The 14,427-nt window shown below is 47.4% G+C and overlaps 1 protein-coding gene across 4 annotated transcripts in view; it reads left to right on the top strand.

The window, feature by feature from the left end:
• The window catches only part of LMO1 (LIM domain only 1), a 63,680-nt gene extending 50,264 nt beyond the window's left edge, over positions 1-13,416 (top strand). For 3 of the 4 annotated variants that reach the window (XM_069803795.1, XM_069803796.1, XM_069803794.1), the window contains exons 3-4: positions 7,211-7,336; positions 12,052-12,493. In XM_069803795.1, coding sequence (XP_069659896.1) covers positions 7,211-7,336; positions 12,052-12,157 — 232 coding nt within the window. In that variant the 3' untranslated portion in view covers positions 12,158-12,493. Of the gene's footprint in view, positions 1-7,210; positions 7,337-12,051; positions 12,494-13,133 lie in introns of those variants that run through there. The other variant, XM_069803793.1, reaches the window with a different exon arrangement.
• The last annotated feature ends 1,011 nt before the right edge of the window (positions 13,417-14,427 follow it).

Below are 14,427 nucleotides of genomic sequence, written 5' to 3'. Positions count from 1 at the left end.
TGCTTGTGAGGGAACATTTGTTAACCTTCACATTTCATAAAACACTTTCTTGCTCATTTTTTAATCATGAAAGATGAAATTGGATCTGGAGTTGTTATCCTTGCGGTATCACCTCAGTCTCCAGCTGTGTCTAGATGTATCTTTCGATACATTTCGTCTGAGCAAATAGATTTACCATTTGTTTCATAATCACAGTTCCAGCATTCCTACCTCTAATTATTTTCGATAAGCAAATGCTATTGAAGAAACTGCTTCTGGGACAGAGGAGCTTAGCACGCAGCTCAGATGGCTCCTCGCAGCCCCCACGCAGCAATGTGTGTTTGTTCCTGGGCGTAATTAAACATTCACCAAGCTCCAGTTCACAGGGACGGTTTGGGTGTTGCATCAGGATTTCCCAGGAGGAACTGACAACTTAAATTTCACTGTGAAGTGCTGATGAAGAATGTGATTTTTCCTTTCTACTCAGCATGGTGCCCTCACACGAGCGAAGGCGACTCAGGCTCGCTTTGACAGGAGCAGAACTGTTGCTTCTGCATGTTTGATATGCTGGTGTTGGGAAAGATTTTCATCATTTAAACTGATTAGGGCCTTAATTAGACTCCAAAGAAAGCTCAAACGTGCATTAAAAAATGATGGCGAATCAGTAAGAGAGAAAGGCTTTCCGGGAAGCCCTGATGCTGTTCTCAGTGGATTTCATGGAAATTCTTTCACCCGACTTCCCACGTTTTGATCAGTGCTGCAACCTCAGCACTGCATCGGGGCTGCAGCCTGAGCGTGGCGTCGGTGCCTGCGGCAGGCGGAGCAGCCCTACGCGCCCCGTCCGAGGGACGGAGATGTCCCTTGGCACCGGCACCCCTCAGCACTGTCTGTGCCGTGCAGGCTTGGACGCCATCCACCCCGCGCAGCTCCCAGTCCAGACGAGTCACCTGCCCGCTACTGGGGTTTCCAGTTGCTGGATACTGGTTTTTGCTCTGCTCCGAATGCCCCAGTGGGTTCATTCTGTTAGTGAATCGCTTTGGGAGCCCTTTAGGTGAAGTGTTCCATATCTGGCAAATGTGCAGGGTTTCATTTTTTTGCGGGTATGAAAAGCGATCTTGCACAAACAGAGGCACCCTGCTCTCTGGCACAGGAGGACGAGGGCAAATACCCTCCTTCTGGTAGGCTTCCCCAAGCCGGTAACGAAGGCCCTAAGCCAAACCATTAAACCACGGTTGGACGTGTAAGCACAAGTCTTCAGGAACTGAGAAGCGCATGCCACAACTAGCAGGATGTAAGTTAATCTACCAGAGACATCACTAATACTCTTAATGTAGCTTCAGCCTGCAGAAGCTGCAACACCTTTGAAGCAGCGAGGAGAGTCTTTGGGATGTTTTTCGGCCAGAGGAGCGTAGTGTGCACGCATGCACTGAGAGCGTGCCCTGCCTGCTTTTCAAGGGGCACATTTAGCATGGGAGAAGAGGTATAACTGCAGCATGGCTGAACAAATGGTATCTGCTCAGAGCCTAAAAATGTTGCTAAATTGAAGTACTGTTCTTGCATCGCAACAGGGAGCGTCTGGCATGCTATGTAGGATACCCTCACTTCTACGCTTGGTATCTATACAGATTAAGGAGGATTAATTAGGCTCAAAATACAATGTGTCTTGGCAACATTGCTGTGCTTTGTGATGTTAAAGCACAGATTTTTTTTTCTCCATAGTAGCTGGTCCAGGAGTTTCTCACAGCCCATGCCTTTCAGGATAAACAAGCAATGCTTGGTTTGTTCATTTGCTTTCCCCCCCCCCTTTTTTTCCTTCTCCACAACCTCCCAGTGAGGAGGAAAGCTTATGGGGAATAATTCTGCCCAGCTGTGGTATACTAGCATGCCTCTAGCACTTTCAACCTTGCAGTTTTCTGACGGCGGTTTTTAAACTCCCCTAAGAGGACGTTGTTGCACGTATGTTCAGCAGTGTCAGAGACAGCCAAGATGGGGGTTAAGGTCAGCGGCTTCAGTTATACCATAAGAAGGCTGGGGTAGGGGAGGAGGACTTGGACTTCTCCCTGCTAAGAGTCCCAGCCCCACTGTAAGTATCTGCTGAAAATATGGAGAGAGAGACCAAAGGAGTAAAAAGAAGTGAACATTCAGATGCGTTCTTCAACTGAAAACAGATGCCCTTGAGCAACCTTGAAGTTTATGCCCAGTAATCTCTGAACTAGTGAGGTCACTTGACCAGAGGGCTTTTTTGTACCACGCTGGTCCAACTCCTCCCGCTATGCTATCCATGAATGCCAAACCCTTTGGCACACAAGACATAAATTCTTTGGGATTGAACTTGAAGGTTTCATGAGAGGACAGTTTGACCAACTTCATTAATATCAAAATGCATTTCCTTTCCTTCAGCTGACAGGACTTCCCACTGCAGCACTGACAAGGGTGTACTAGATAGGAGGGCGCACCAGCTAACATGTATTTCCCATGCTGAAACACCTATCGCTAAGGCTTTCTCTGAATATTACACAAAGGCTGATTACAAGGAAGTTGGGAACCTTGAGTCTAAAGTTGCTTTTAAGCTTATACGTTTAATCTTTTTAAGTGACATTCAGGCTTTCCCTGCAATTCTTGGAATATTCAGTACTTTGGTCAAATCAGACTTGTAGCTCAGTGTATTTCTAGTATCCACAGATGGGAAAAATACTGATTGCAAGCTGTTAAGAGCTGTCCTCACTGGAAGGCTAGTTGTTGGGTTGTTTCACATGGTAAAGGCAAAACCTTTTCTTTTCATGACGATGAGTTTCAGGTACATAAAGCAAGTCTTGTTCTACAGCAGGTCCTGATGGAGCTAGGAAATAAATGGCAGCAGGCATAGAGGGAAGGTATATGGGAAAACCTATTTCACCTACTAGCTGGAGAGGATATGAGCATGGGGTTTGGTAGCTCTTCAAAAACTTGTATATCCAGGCAATCTGGATATACAAATATAGAGAGAAATATGTAGCTGTACACAATATTTACAAATCTAGATATTTATCTGTAGATAAGTGTTTAGTCCTCTTTCAGCTCATAGTTCTTGCCTTTCAGTGTTGACAAAGCCTCTTGTTTTAGGGAAGTATCGGTCTCAACTCAGCTGTTTAATTTTGAACTTGTCTTGTTCTTGCGGTGTTTAAAAAAAATCCATTTGACACTCCCAACCTATCCTTTCTGTACCACTCATTATTTACAAGTGCCTGTCCTGGTTCCTCTTTTTTTGTCTCCTGTGAACTCAACAGCTCCAAGATTTTCACTCTTTCTGTGGAGGGAAGATTTTCTCCCTCTTTCTCGATTGCAAGCTGCTAGCTAATCAGACACCAGGCTAGAGAGAGGAGAAGAAACGGGGACTCTCTCCTTGTAGGCAATGACTAAAACAGATTGTTGTTCCTAGTGGTGACAGAAATAGGCAATCAGGTTCTCAGTTTAGCCACCCTGTACATTTTGGTCAGAAAAGGAAAAATTTGTTAAAAGGTGCTAAACTTAATGTGTTCATATGAGAAGTTTCTTACCGTTTTCCCTACGGTAAGGACTCTTTACCATTCTTTTTTCCCCAAAAAACCTACAGGGTGCTGTGACTTTACTATAGTTTGAGTTAACTTCAGGTGTATTCATGGAGCTGGTGAGGTCTGGATCATTGTGCAGAAGACTACTCTTTAGCCCAGACAAGACTACATAAAAAGCATCCTTCGACAGTTGTCTACCACTTCCAGGAGCTCTCCCTTCTTTTCCCATTAATTCATTTGCATTCACTGCTGCTCCTGTATGCCAATTAGCTTTAATTTTTACTATACACACTGACATCAATGGCCAATGAGAACAGCACGTAGCGGGATTTTTAGTGTGCCTATAAACTACAGAAAATTGTCCTTGGACAAACTCCTGCTTTTAGACTGGCTGACAACAATAGACATGGTTAAGTTCAGGCTAAGAGCCATTAAACATAATTACTACCACAGGCTAGAAGTTTAATTGTGCTAAATTTTAAATCTGCATAGTCTATGCTTATTTACAAGCTGGCTAGGTCTTCCTGTTACATAAGGGGGAATAAATCTGTACTTAAAAATTGTTGCCTTTTAACTTCAAAGGGAGATGAAAAAAACCCGGGGTTTTTAGAAGCAGCAAAACAACTCCAAACTGAAACCTTTCTGTATTTCCAGCTTCTTTTATGCAAATGGCTCCAAGCTGGTAAGTAGATGCTGAGCATCTTCTGATAGATTTTTTTTTTTTTTCCCTAATGTGCTTCAACTTTGTGTGCGTGAATGTGCGCGAGAGTATTGCATCTGTTATGAAGGTGTCTGGGGGACAGAATGCAGATCAGTTTGTTCATGTGGGGTTATTTTAAGTTTAACCGCAGATGGGGCTTGGGGTGGAAGATTTTCCTCTTGCTCCTTGTCTTCTCTCCCTCCTCTAATAATGTTAAGCTCCCCACCTCAGAAAGTTTCAGCTCAAGTAGCTTCTGGGTAAGTAGGTATCAGACGTGGCAGGTTTTTTACAAGCAAACAAAAAAGGCAAAAGTCTGTGTTCATTTTGTTTTTTCTTCCAGCAGAACGAAAAAAAAAATTCATGTTCACTGAGCTACAAGTTACGGTGTATATTTAGAAGCATGGTGAATATACAAGGGCTCTAAGTCACTCCCTGAAAAGCAGATTAAAATTAAGAAGTGCTAGAATACGTGTGAAATGGTCATCTGTTGGGAAAGGGAGGGTATGGAGGACTGTGAAACTTGATAGAAGAGAAAAAGATTAGCACACTGACTAGCTGGAAGCTACATTTATGTAGACATTAGAAGGCAACACGATTTCAGCTGGACAGAACATAAGCTTCAGATCTTATGCAAACAGTCAAAGCTGTTTAACAATTGGTTTACCCCCAAACCCCTGAAAGGAGACAGGTGAATACGATGCCAAATACATTTTTCATGTTTCTTAAGCTAACTGTTTAAATAGTTAAGTGAACATCTGTCCAAATTTCCCCATCATTTCCATTTAGAAAAGTCTCCTATTTGAAGGCTGAAGAAAAGCGCCTGCTTAACAATGCAAATGGTGCTGTCTGGGGCCCCTTTATTTTGTTTAATCTAGATTGAGCTCCACACAACTGTGATGCTAATGAATAATGGATATTTTATACTTGTGCATGTAGCAGTGCTGGGCACAGAGCAAATCTAGGATTAACCTCCCACTTTCCCTGCCTAACACGTATTGGACTTATTTTTTGAGTTTGCTGTGACTTGGGTACTCTAAAAACAGATGCCTGGTTTTATGGAAAATGGGAAAACTCTGGCAAAAGCTGTCAGGTTTTGCTATGCCCAAGTGAGGTAGCGAAGAAGGGGGCAGCTACGTTGGGGGAGGGAGGGATGTCTGTATTAATGGCTTGATTTGCGAGCGGGTGCTGAATGAGAGCCAGGGCGTTTCAGGGTGGAGACCTGTACGCTTTTCAGTGCCACATTTTTTCAGTCCGGTCTGCTGGCGTTAGGCAGCCAGGCACTGCGCTCAGCTGCCTCCCCTGCCTGCCTGCCTGCCTGCGGGAGCAGGAGCAGGAGCAGGAGCAGGAGCAGGAGCAAGCTGGAGTCAGCTTGCAGGGAGAATGGGACTGCCCCGGTACCGATTACATGGTCTCAGTTTGCCAGCGCAGACTATGTAGCTGGGATTTTACTCTGCCTTTCAGCCCTCGTATGATGGGTTCATACGGGAAGAGATTTTGGTACTCCCTTTGGGCTTTTTCTGTCCTGCAGAAGTGTTTCCATTTGGTTTGCGTAGTTTAACTTTCAGGGAAAATGCGGTACTGTTTCTTCATGGGAAGTCTTGGGGTTTTCCAGCCAGGCCTAATGAAAGACCACTGATGCCACTTCTAGTGAGAAATAAGGGTAGCCTTTTTTTTACAGCTGAAGAGCAAGCTGACTTTGGTAGCACAGCGCTGTGGGAGGGTGGGAGAGTTGTGTGGAGGTTTCTATAACATTGCTGGGTGTTTTAATTCACAATTACTGGCCAGTAATAATTAGTATTGATTAGCTTGGCAAATTGCAGGTTTAGAAATTGGTTATAGATTTTCCTGATGCTTCTCGTCTGCGTGTTGTGGAATCAGCCAGAGCCAATGGCTCGAAACAAACCGCAAGCCCAAATCTGTCTGCGGGCAGCGACGCGTTGCACGCGCAGAGCTAATGGTCAGCAGGAACCGTACGTCTCGAGGCTCGCCGCCCCAAGAATATGATTTTTATCATCTCCTAAGCAAAGTAACTAACCACACGCGTATTGACCGGGTGCAGTTTGGTTTTGTCGGCCTGTTGATACGTGCCCCGGCTGGTTCGCGTGGCTTTGTGGTCGCGGTGGCGTGCCGCCCCCGGCGGGCGCAGGGGGCTGCGGGGACACCTCGGCGAAGGGGGCCGGGGCGAGGATGCCGCGGTCTTGCTTGAGTCCCCCGGCGAGAGCTGTAACAGCAGCAGACATCTGGGGAGACAGATAGTGAAAGCCGAGATGAAAATGGCAAAGCTTCCAGTGCTGAAGGGCTGTCCTGGAGGACCGAGGAGCTGAAGTGGAACGGCTGAGCGTGCTGTTCGGGCCGCGGTGGAAGGGCTTAGCTGGCTCCCGGGAGGGACGAGGAGGCGGGAGGAGGGGGGCACAGCCAGGGAGGAGGGCTTGCTCTCCGCGATGCCTTGCAAAATGCTGTTGCGCTCATCGCGAGAGAAATGGCGCTTTTCCGTTTTGAACAGCAGGTAAGTGAGGTTCTTCCTGAGCTATATTATAGCGTTGCCTGCCAGGGTTGGCAAAGTTTGCAGGTCTTCTGTGTCTTGCTGCGAGAGGCTGCCAGCCTGTCCTTCTGTTCGGTTGCGGCCAAGCGCAGATGGGGCAACCGCGGGCGGAGGAGGGCGGGCGGCTCCGAGCACCTACCCCACCGCTGCAGAGAGGCAGATAGTTTTTGACTGAAATTTTGTGAGCCCCAAAATAGTGCTCTAAGTGTTTAATGCTTTTCTCCATTAGACAGCAAATTAGCCCTAGGCTTACAAACCAAATGAAGTTTCATCTCGACAATCGGAGCCTGCTCACCAGGCAGTTTTATCCCAAGTTCCCGCACACTGGTTGGTCAGCGAAATGGAGACTGCAACTTCTATTTATTGGTGCAATACAGTATTTGATACTGCTAATTACACTTAATTAGTCCTTCCACCATTTAATTAAAATGGCTTCTAATGATTGTGCTTCTTTGGCAGGCTCTTTGGTACCACCGGGAATTGTGCTGCCTGCAGTAAACTGATCCCTGCCTTTGAGATGGTGATGAGGGCCAGAGATAATGTTTACCATTTGGACTGCTTTGCCTGTCAGCTCTGCAACCAGCGGTGAGGACACAGTTATTATACACACAAACACAAACTAATTTATACCTTTGCCCGCAAAATAGGGGAAATGTTTGATCCACGCTACCTGTCTGGGGCTCACAGCCTGCTGGCTCGGGCGGGTTTATTAGGCTGACCTGGGTGATGCATGTAAGTACCTGTAGCCCCTTTACCGCAAATCCCCTTAGAGCTGGTGGGAGTTGGAAGGGCGAGGGGAGCACGCAGACTGCAGATCTGGCCACGGTTGTATGCAGCACAGCTGCTGCTGAATAAAACAAACTGCTTCAGTGTCCTTTCAGGATCTACCCTTTTTGCAGAACACAGACGACAGAGAATGGACCTCCTCTGGCAAACTGATGTTATTTTGCTTAAAGCAGGTTTCTGACAGGCTCAAAACTGAGGACGGCAAAGCAGAAAGAGAAAGAGAAGGGACAGGAAGGAGAAAAAAAACTCTAGATAAGGTCTTTCCAACACTAGGAAGAAATCCCTTTAGTAGTTGTGTAATTAATAGGGGATCTTGGTGGTGTAATTTTGAGCGGGGCTTGTGTATTTCTGCTGGGTTTTACCCAGTGGAAAATGCACATCAAGGAGTATGATAAAGGGTCATGCACAAAGTTTTCACTTGGGCTACCTGTAGGCAGCTGAATTTGGGAGGGCTGTGAAAAATCTTCCCAGCGCCCTGTTTGTTGGTCATTGTAGGCGGAATGGAAGCCCCCAGAACCAGATGTGTCATAGTGTCGCTTTCTGATGCATCCATCCATCCACCCTTGTCCAAGACAGGCCAGACAGTGCTTGTCGTTCCTACTGCTTGTTCAGCTGGGCTGCAGTGACTGCCCAGGGCCCAAGGGCTGTGCTGGGGTTCCTCTTCTGGACTTGTGGTTGTGATTCCCAGAGATGAAACTAGGAGGCAATGCTTCATCCCATGTGAAGGTGTGAGAGAGATGACAAAACTCGCGGGAAGATGGAGAGCCTAATTCTGTAAAAGTCAAGCTAAAAGCCTGACTTAAAAATTCATTGCTCGCCCTACCACAAAAGTCACCGTGGGATCTCTACTAGTGAAGCAGCTGTACACGGTGCATGCGTGAATGCAAACCTCTGCCACCTTTCCCACTAAACTTTGGCGACCGTGCAAACTGGGGTCCGATTCTCCTTCCGTGCCCTCTGCCAGGGGCTCAGTTCACGGGGATGTGAATGGGGTGGCGGCTGGTTGGTGCCAGAGCACGGAAGAGGAGAATCGGGTGAGCCGTTTGTAGCTCAGGTGGCTTTACTCAGCCCCGTTATTGGAGGCGGAGGCGGTGGTTGTTGGAGGTAGAAAGCTCCTATTAATATTGGCGTTGTCCCCAGGCGCGGTGGCAGCGCCGAGGCGGCAGTGACATCTAGTGGCTCCTGGCCCGGGGCTCCTCTCGGGAAGCCCAGTTACATCTTTCAGTTGCCCAGTCTTGTTTTGGCACTCTCGAACACGCTCCCGCAACAGTCGCGATTCCCGATGGGCAGCGTGCGACCACTTGCAGAGCTCATACATGCCCTCCCCGAGATGGTCTCTCTTCACGCAGCTGAAATTGCTGGTGGGCCGTCGGGTTTGTCCCAGACTCCACGCTGATACCGGGGCTAGAGCATCTCAAACGTCCCTTCTGGCAGAGGCAAGTCACAGCTCTGGGCTGCGCAGGCAGGAGTGCTGGGGAGGCCTTGGAGTCTGTAGAATGAGCATTTGTCATCAAACCCCTACTTTACCCTAGCTTCTCTCATGGAAAAGCCTAGTGCCGCCTAGTTTTCATTTTCAGGAATTTCTTTTCAATTTCACCCTTTGTTACAAAGGCTCCGAAGCACCTCTCTTCCCTCTGCGATTACTAACGCTATTACTGCACTCAGTGCAAAGTATGGTCCTGCTCTGCCCTTAAAATAACCTCCATGCACTGTCACTGCCTGGCAGGAAAGCGCAGGTAATTCCCCGTTCTGGCAGAGTCGTGCTTTGATGCATGAGGGATTTGCCCAGGTTGGGGGGAGCTGAATGTTTCTGAAAGATGGGCTGAGCAGACGGCATAGAGCTACGTGTAGATTGTTATTTTTGGCTGAGATCAGAAGACTACAACCTTTTATGACTTATCCTTTAAAGATTTTGGCCAGAAAGGGCAGATCAGAAGTGCTCCTGTAGCAGATGACATTGGAAGCTGAACCAAGAACAGTGAGTTTAAATAACCGTAAAGTCAAAATTGCAGAGGTGGATGCCAAAACTAGTTCTGAATCGGAAACCCCACCTGAAACCCCACCTCATTGTCCGGCTATGAAAAGATTTGATTAGAAAGACCTTTCTCTAGTTCTCTTCCAGCTTACTTGCCCTTCTATAGCTAAACTGTGTCTGTGTAGAGTGTTAAATCCATCAGAACAAAATCTCTAATATTTTTGCCAAATGTGCAGTTTTCATTAGCTTCATGCTGCAAATCTGGTGTTTTGGAGAAAGTCTTACGCACTACTCAGCCTACTATTCTTTAATAAGGCCAACGTTGCTTCTCACAATAGTGAATAAAAGTTGGTCACTGCTGTAACTGGCTATCAGTATTACAAGGGTTTCAGGAAATCCAGCTGCTTGGGTTGCGATTATCTAACGTGGTTTTGCTCGGAAGAAAATCACTCTGTAGAAATGGCAGGGTAGGTTCGGTGCCTGTTTCTCGCTGCTGCTGGCTGGAACTCAGTCAGACAGACAGGCTCTGGACAGAACTGCTCCGAGCAGGAGGGATGGTGGTGCAGGGCCACGTCTCGCTCTGAAGAGAGCTGCAGGCTGGGACACGTGAAACTGGGTCTGAAGTTGCTCTGATAAATCCCCTGTCCCTAGTTGCGGTGCATCAGCTGAAGAGATCCCAGTTTACTGCTCGGTTTGCAGGGCTGGTAGGGAGAAAGAAAGAGTCGCTTTTCCAGTGAATCAAGCCCTTCTCCCAAAACTTCACAAGGTCTCGGGGTACCCCTGCTGTGCATTTTAGGTCCTATGTGCTCATATGGCCCACCCACCCCCCAGCTCCCTAGTTCTCCCACTCCTCCTTTGGCTCCTCTAGACCCAAACCAGGTTTGGCAAGAGAACGCTGTCGATGGTGCTGGTGACAAAAGTAATTTTTGCATTTCTCTTCTTGGAGATTTATATTGTACTTCAGGTAGGGGTAAGTAGCAAAAAGCAAGCAGCTGTGACTGTTATTTATAGTGAGTAAACCTACTGGTGGGGAAGGTGGTGTTAAGGCGAGTGTGTGCAGTACAGTTTTTAGCATAAGAGCTGCTAATTTAAATTGAGATTAATTTTTAGCTTTTTAATATACAAAAAAGGTTGAATTTCAGAACTACTAAAGCATGTGCCACAGAGGGAAGAAGATGGAAGGTCTCCAGTGAAATCATATGAAGCGAGAACCAATACCCAGTTCTCCCTGTATCGATTTGGCAAATTAATCAGCTTATTTGCAGGTGTCCAGTTGGAGAAAACTTGTGCCCATGTCAGACCTATAAAGGAGCTCTGAAATGATCAGTCCTGTTCTTGTAGCAGAATATATTCAGTTTTTGTTGGAGATGCTCTGCCCAAAGCTGCCTGAGTTACAAATCTAGAAAGCATTTTAGACAAGGAGTAGGCAATGTCCCTGCCAAAGCTCTGCCTGGGAGCAGAGAAAATGGGTATCTGAGGTCTGCTGAGTCTCCTGAGGATGGGATCATCTCTACTGATCTTCCTTCAAAGCCCAGTAACTATTCGGCCTCGCCAGAGGCTGGTACCTGCCCATTCCTCTCGGTTCAGAGCTGCGTTTTGGCGCAGTGGCCAGGGTGCCTCTGCTTTAGGGACCTGGGACTGATTTAAGACTCAGCACTTGGGGCAGGGAGGCGCAGCCCCGTGCTCTGGTCTGTCATTGCCCTGCTAGCACGACGGACAAAAACCAGCCCCTGAATTGGGTGCAAAGAACATTATTTGTTATCTTAAGAAGTAAAGATTAGCTTCTGATTCTTGAGCAAGCAGGCAGGGCAAAAAAGCTATTGGCTGTCAATTCACACCTCTCAGATCTTATATATGGAACTTTTTTGACCTTAATGGTCAAATAAAATTGTTAAATATCACAAGCCTCTCTGTCAACTTCAAGACAAACAGAACAATTTACATGGTATATAGAGAGCAGTGCCCTTCGCTCAATGAAGATAAAGGTTAGGAGTCCAGCCACCAGGAAATTTCTATTTATTGTTCAGCACTGTACACAAGGGGGTGAGGAAAGACTTAATAGCCAGTCCTTGCCTGGAAATTAGTGTAAATACTGCCTCACCCGAGGGAACCGTGGAAATGTGGATACCAGCAAAAACTTCAAATAGTCTCTGTGTAATATCTCCTGCTTGATTTCCTGCTTGTAGAGCCGACAGCTCTCGTCTGCAGGGACAAATCCCTTAACTGCTCCCGGCCTCCTCCTGCCGCCGGTGCGGGACCCGGCAGAGACCGGGACCCGCTCCCCGAGCTGCTTCCTACAACCGTGGCCTGGGAGCTGGACACCGCTGTGCCAGGAAAAGGGACGGCAAAACCCCGGGATGTGTGCAGGGAAGGGGAGCGGGGGGAGAGGCACGGGGCCTTTCCTGGGGTCCGACACCACCAGCAGAGCTGGAAACCAAACTCTGGTCCCCAGAGTCACCTTCAGACCCAAACAGCCTCGAATTCCCCCTGTCCTAACCTCTGTTCACACTTACACCCGTTAATTCTTTTTATCTTCCAGATTCTGTGTGGGAGACAAATTTTTCCTGAAGAACAACATGATCTTGTGTCAGATGGACTATGAGGAAGGGCAGCTGAACGGGAGCTTCGAGTCCCAGGTTCAATAACAAACCCTGCTTCGCTGAAGCACTGTGGGATGGGTGCTCGGCCGCGCGAGCAGCGAGGGCGCCTGTCAGCTTGCCTGCAATATTTTTTTAATTCTTGGTCCAGAGAGGACTATATACATTGTAGTACTTTTCCCCCCCAACACAAAGCAGTTACAATTTTAGATGTACAGTTGTGCCTGCTTAGCTGAGCACTGCATTGCCTGTATGTTTGTGAGTTTTTGGGGTCTGGGGGAGGGCTCTGTACAGTCTGTTTCCTGTATATAAACTGGAACATTTATTTTATGAAAAATGTAATGCAATTTTATTACTGGTGTGAATTAAAAATTATGAATGTTTCCTGGTCATCTTAGCTGTGGTTTGTTCCCCATGTGGTGAAGGCCTGTATTTCCTGTGCTTGATGTTGAACAGACTATTAGAAATGTATACACAGATCCCTGGAAACTGCAGGAATAAAAGCAGAGGCGGGAGTTCACACACACAAACCGGGGGAAGAAATGCTGCTGCAGAGTTAGACCTCTCCGCTTGAACCGTGCAGAGACTCGTGTCCAAAACCCTGCCGCGGTGTACGACGGGAGGGAACGAGCCGTGGGCGGGTGACGGCTGGGAGCCGTCGGTGTCGCTGGCCGGGTCCCACGAAGGCTGCCGAGCAGTGCTGAGTTGCTGGCGGAGAGGTGTCTCGCTTTTCACATCTATGAATTTAGAAAGAGCATTTCCATGGCCAGGAGTGCTTGTTGGCCGGCTGATACCGTGTCTCCAGTCTGGGCTGTGAGGAACAGGCTCCCTCCAGCCTTGCCGAAGGGTGCCCAGGCATTGATCAGAATATTAATGTCCAGGCTTTGATAGGCAGTGGGGTTTTCCTGTGGGGCATTGCTTGTCCAGGTCTGAACTGCTGTGAGAGCTGATGTCAGGGTTCGAATGTGACCGGGCGCTGACGCAGCATCCCTTTTCACAGCCCCTTTTGCTTACTCTGTGCCAGGTGCTTTGACCTCCCACGTAACGAAAGCGATCGGATTTGAAGCATCTCCCGTAGAAAAGCTCTGAACTGTGTTCCTGCTGCGATGCTTTGTGCAATGATTTTCAAGGTTATGCAATTCATGTGCAACCCACTGGACTGTACCAAACACATTTCTTTGTATGGTGAGTGTCACTTTAATACAGTGCACCAGTAGCTGTAAAGGATGGCTGCAATTCTATTTATTTTGTCGTCTTGCTTTTTCTTAGATTTACCCCCCTTTCCTCTAATAAATAGACACCAAGTACTTTTTTTTCTGATGTGACTTAATCGGTTACTGGTCCTGGATCGCGTGTGTGTTCTGTGAATTGCGAACGCCAAATGCAGCGCAGCTTGGTCCTGCTCTGCCTGTTGCATGAAATGCTTTTATGTACATCTATGTTGAATAATGGCTAAACAGAAGCAAAACACCACTAGACACTTAGTATACTTCAAAATATTACCTGTCATCTGAAGCCACCTCAGACATGTGGATTTGTTGGGTCATTTTTCTTCCTAAACAGACATTTTGGGTTGGGAGACCCATTATAAAATGTGTGGCCCTATCCCCTTTTATTCCCATAAAGATGGAATAGCAATTAAAAAGCCACCTATAACCGCCTATGGATAGGTGGCATTTTAATTGCCATTCCATTTTAGTGCCTTTTGGGACTGGGGGGGGGGGGCTGTCTTTTGAGAAGCTGTAGAGTTGATGCTCTTTTTGTAGAGGCTCTTGCAGGTGGCCACACTGGGGCTACTGAAGGAGCAGCTTGTTGCCCAAATGTTTTGATTCCTTGCTTTGAAATGGGCTGCCAGACAGTCGCTGCCTCTGCCTGTGCTCCAGAGTGATGGCTACCCGCCTGCCCGTGGGGTTTGCTGTAATTCGACATGCAATGGCAGCACACAGGTGTTGGCCCATGGTGAGGATGGGAGCAGTAACACCAAAACAAAACCGAAACCCCTCGCCAAAAAAAGCTGGGGGGGTTATTCAGATTCAGTTCAAATTCTTAGGGAGAGTTTTGGTACCAGTTTAAAAATGAAGCCCTTTGGAGAAGGGAACTTAAACCTCCTAGAAAGCATTTTTTTTCTTGGCTTAGGTGTTCTCCTTACTTCAGAAGGAAGGGAAGAGGAAAGTGTAACTTTTCAGATCTGCTTGGCTAATGCCAGCTAATGGCTCTGCAGCTGCCAGGTCTCTTGTACATCTCTGGGAAAGCCACAGAAATGTCACCCCAGAGGCAGGAGCATGCTGGAGGAGAGGGTCGCTTGTGCAGGACATCCC

The sequence above is a fragment of the Haliaeetus albicilla genome, chromosome 16 (assembly GCF_947461875.1).
Source record: "Haliaeetus albicilla chromosome 16, bHalAlb1.1, whole genome shotgun sequence".
NCBI classification, from domain to species: Eukaryota; Metazoa; Chordata; class Aves; order Accipitriformes; family Accipitridae; genus Haliaeetus; species Haliaeetus albicilla.
This window is presented reverse-complemented; position numbering and strand designations above follow the sequence as displayed.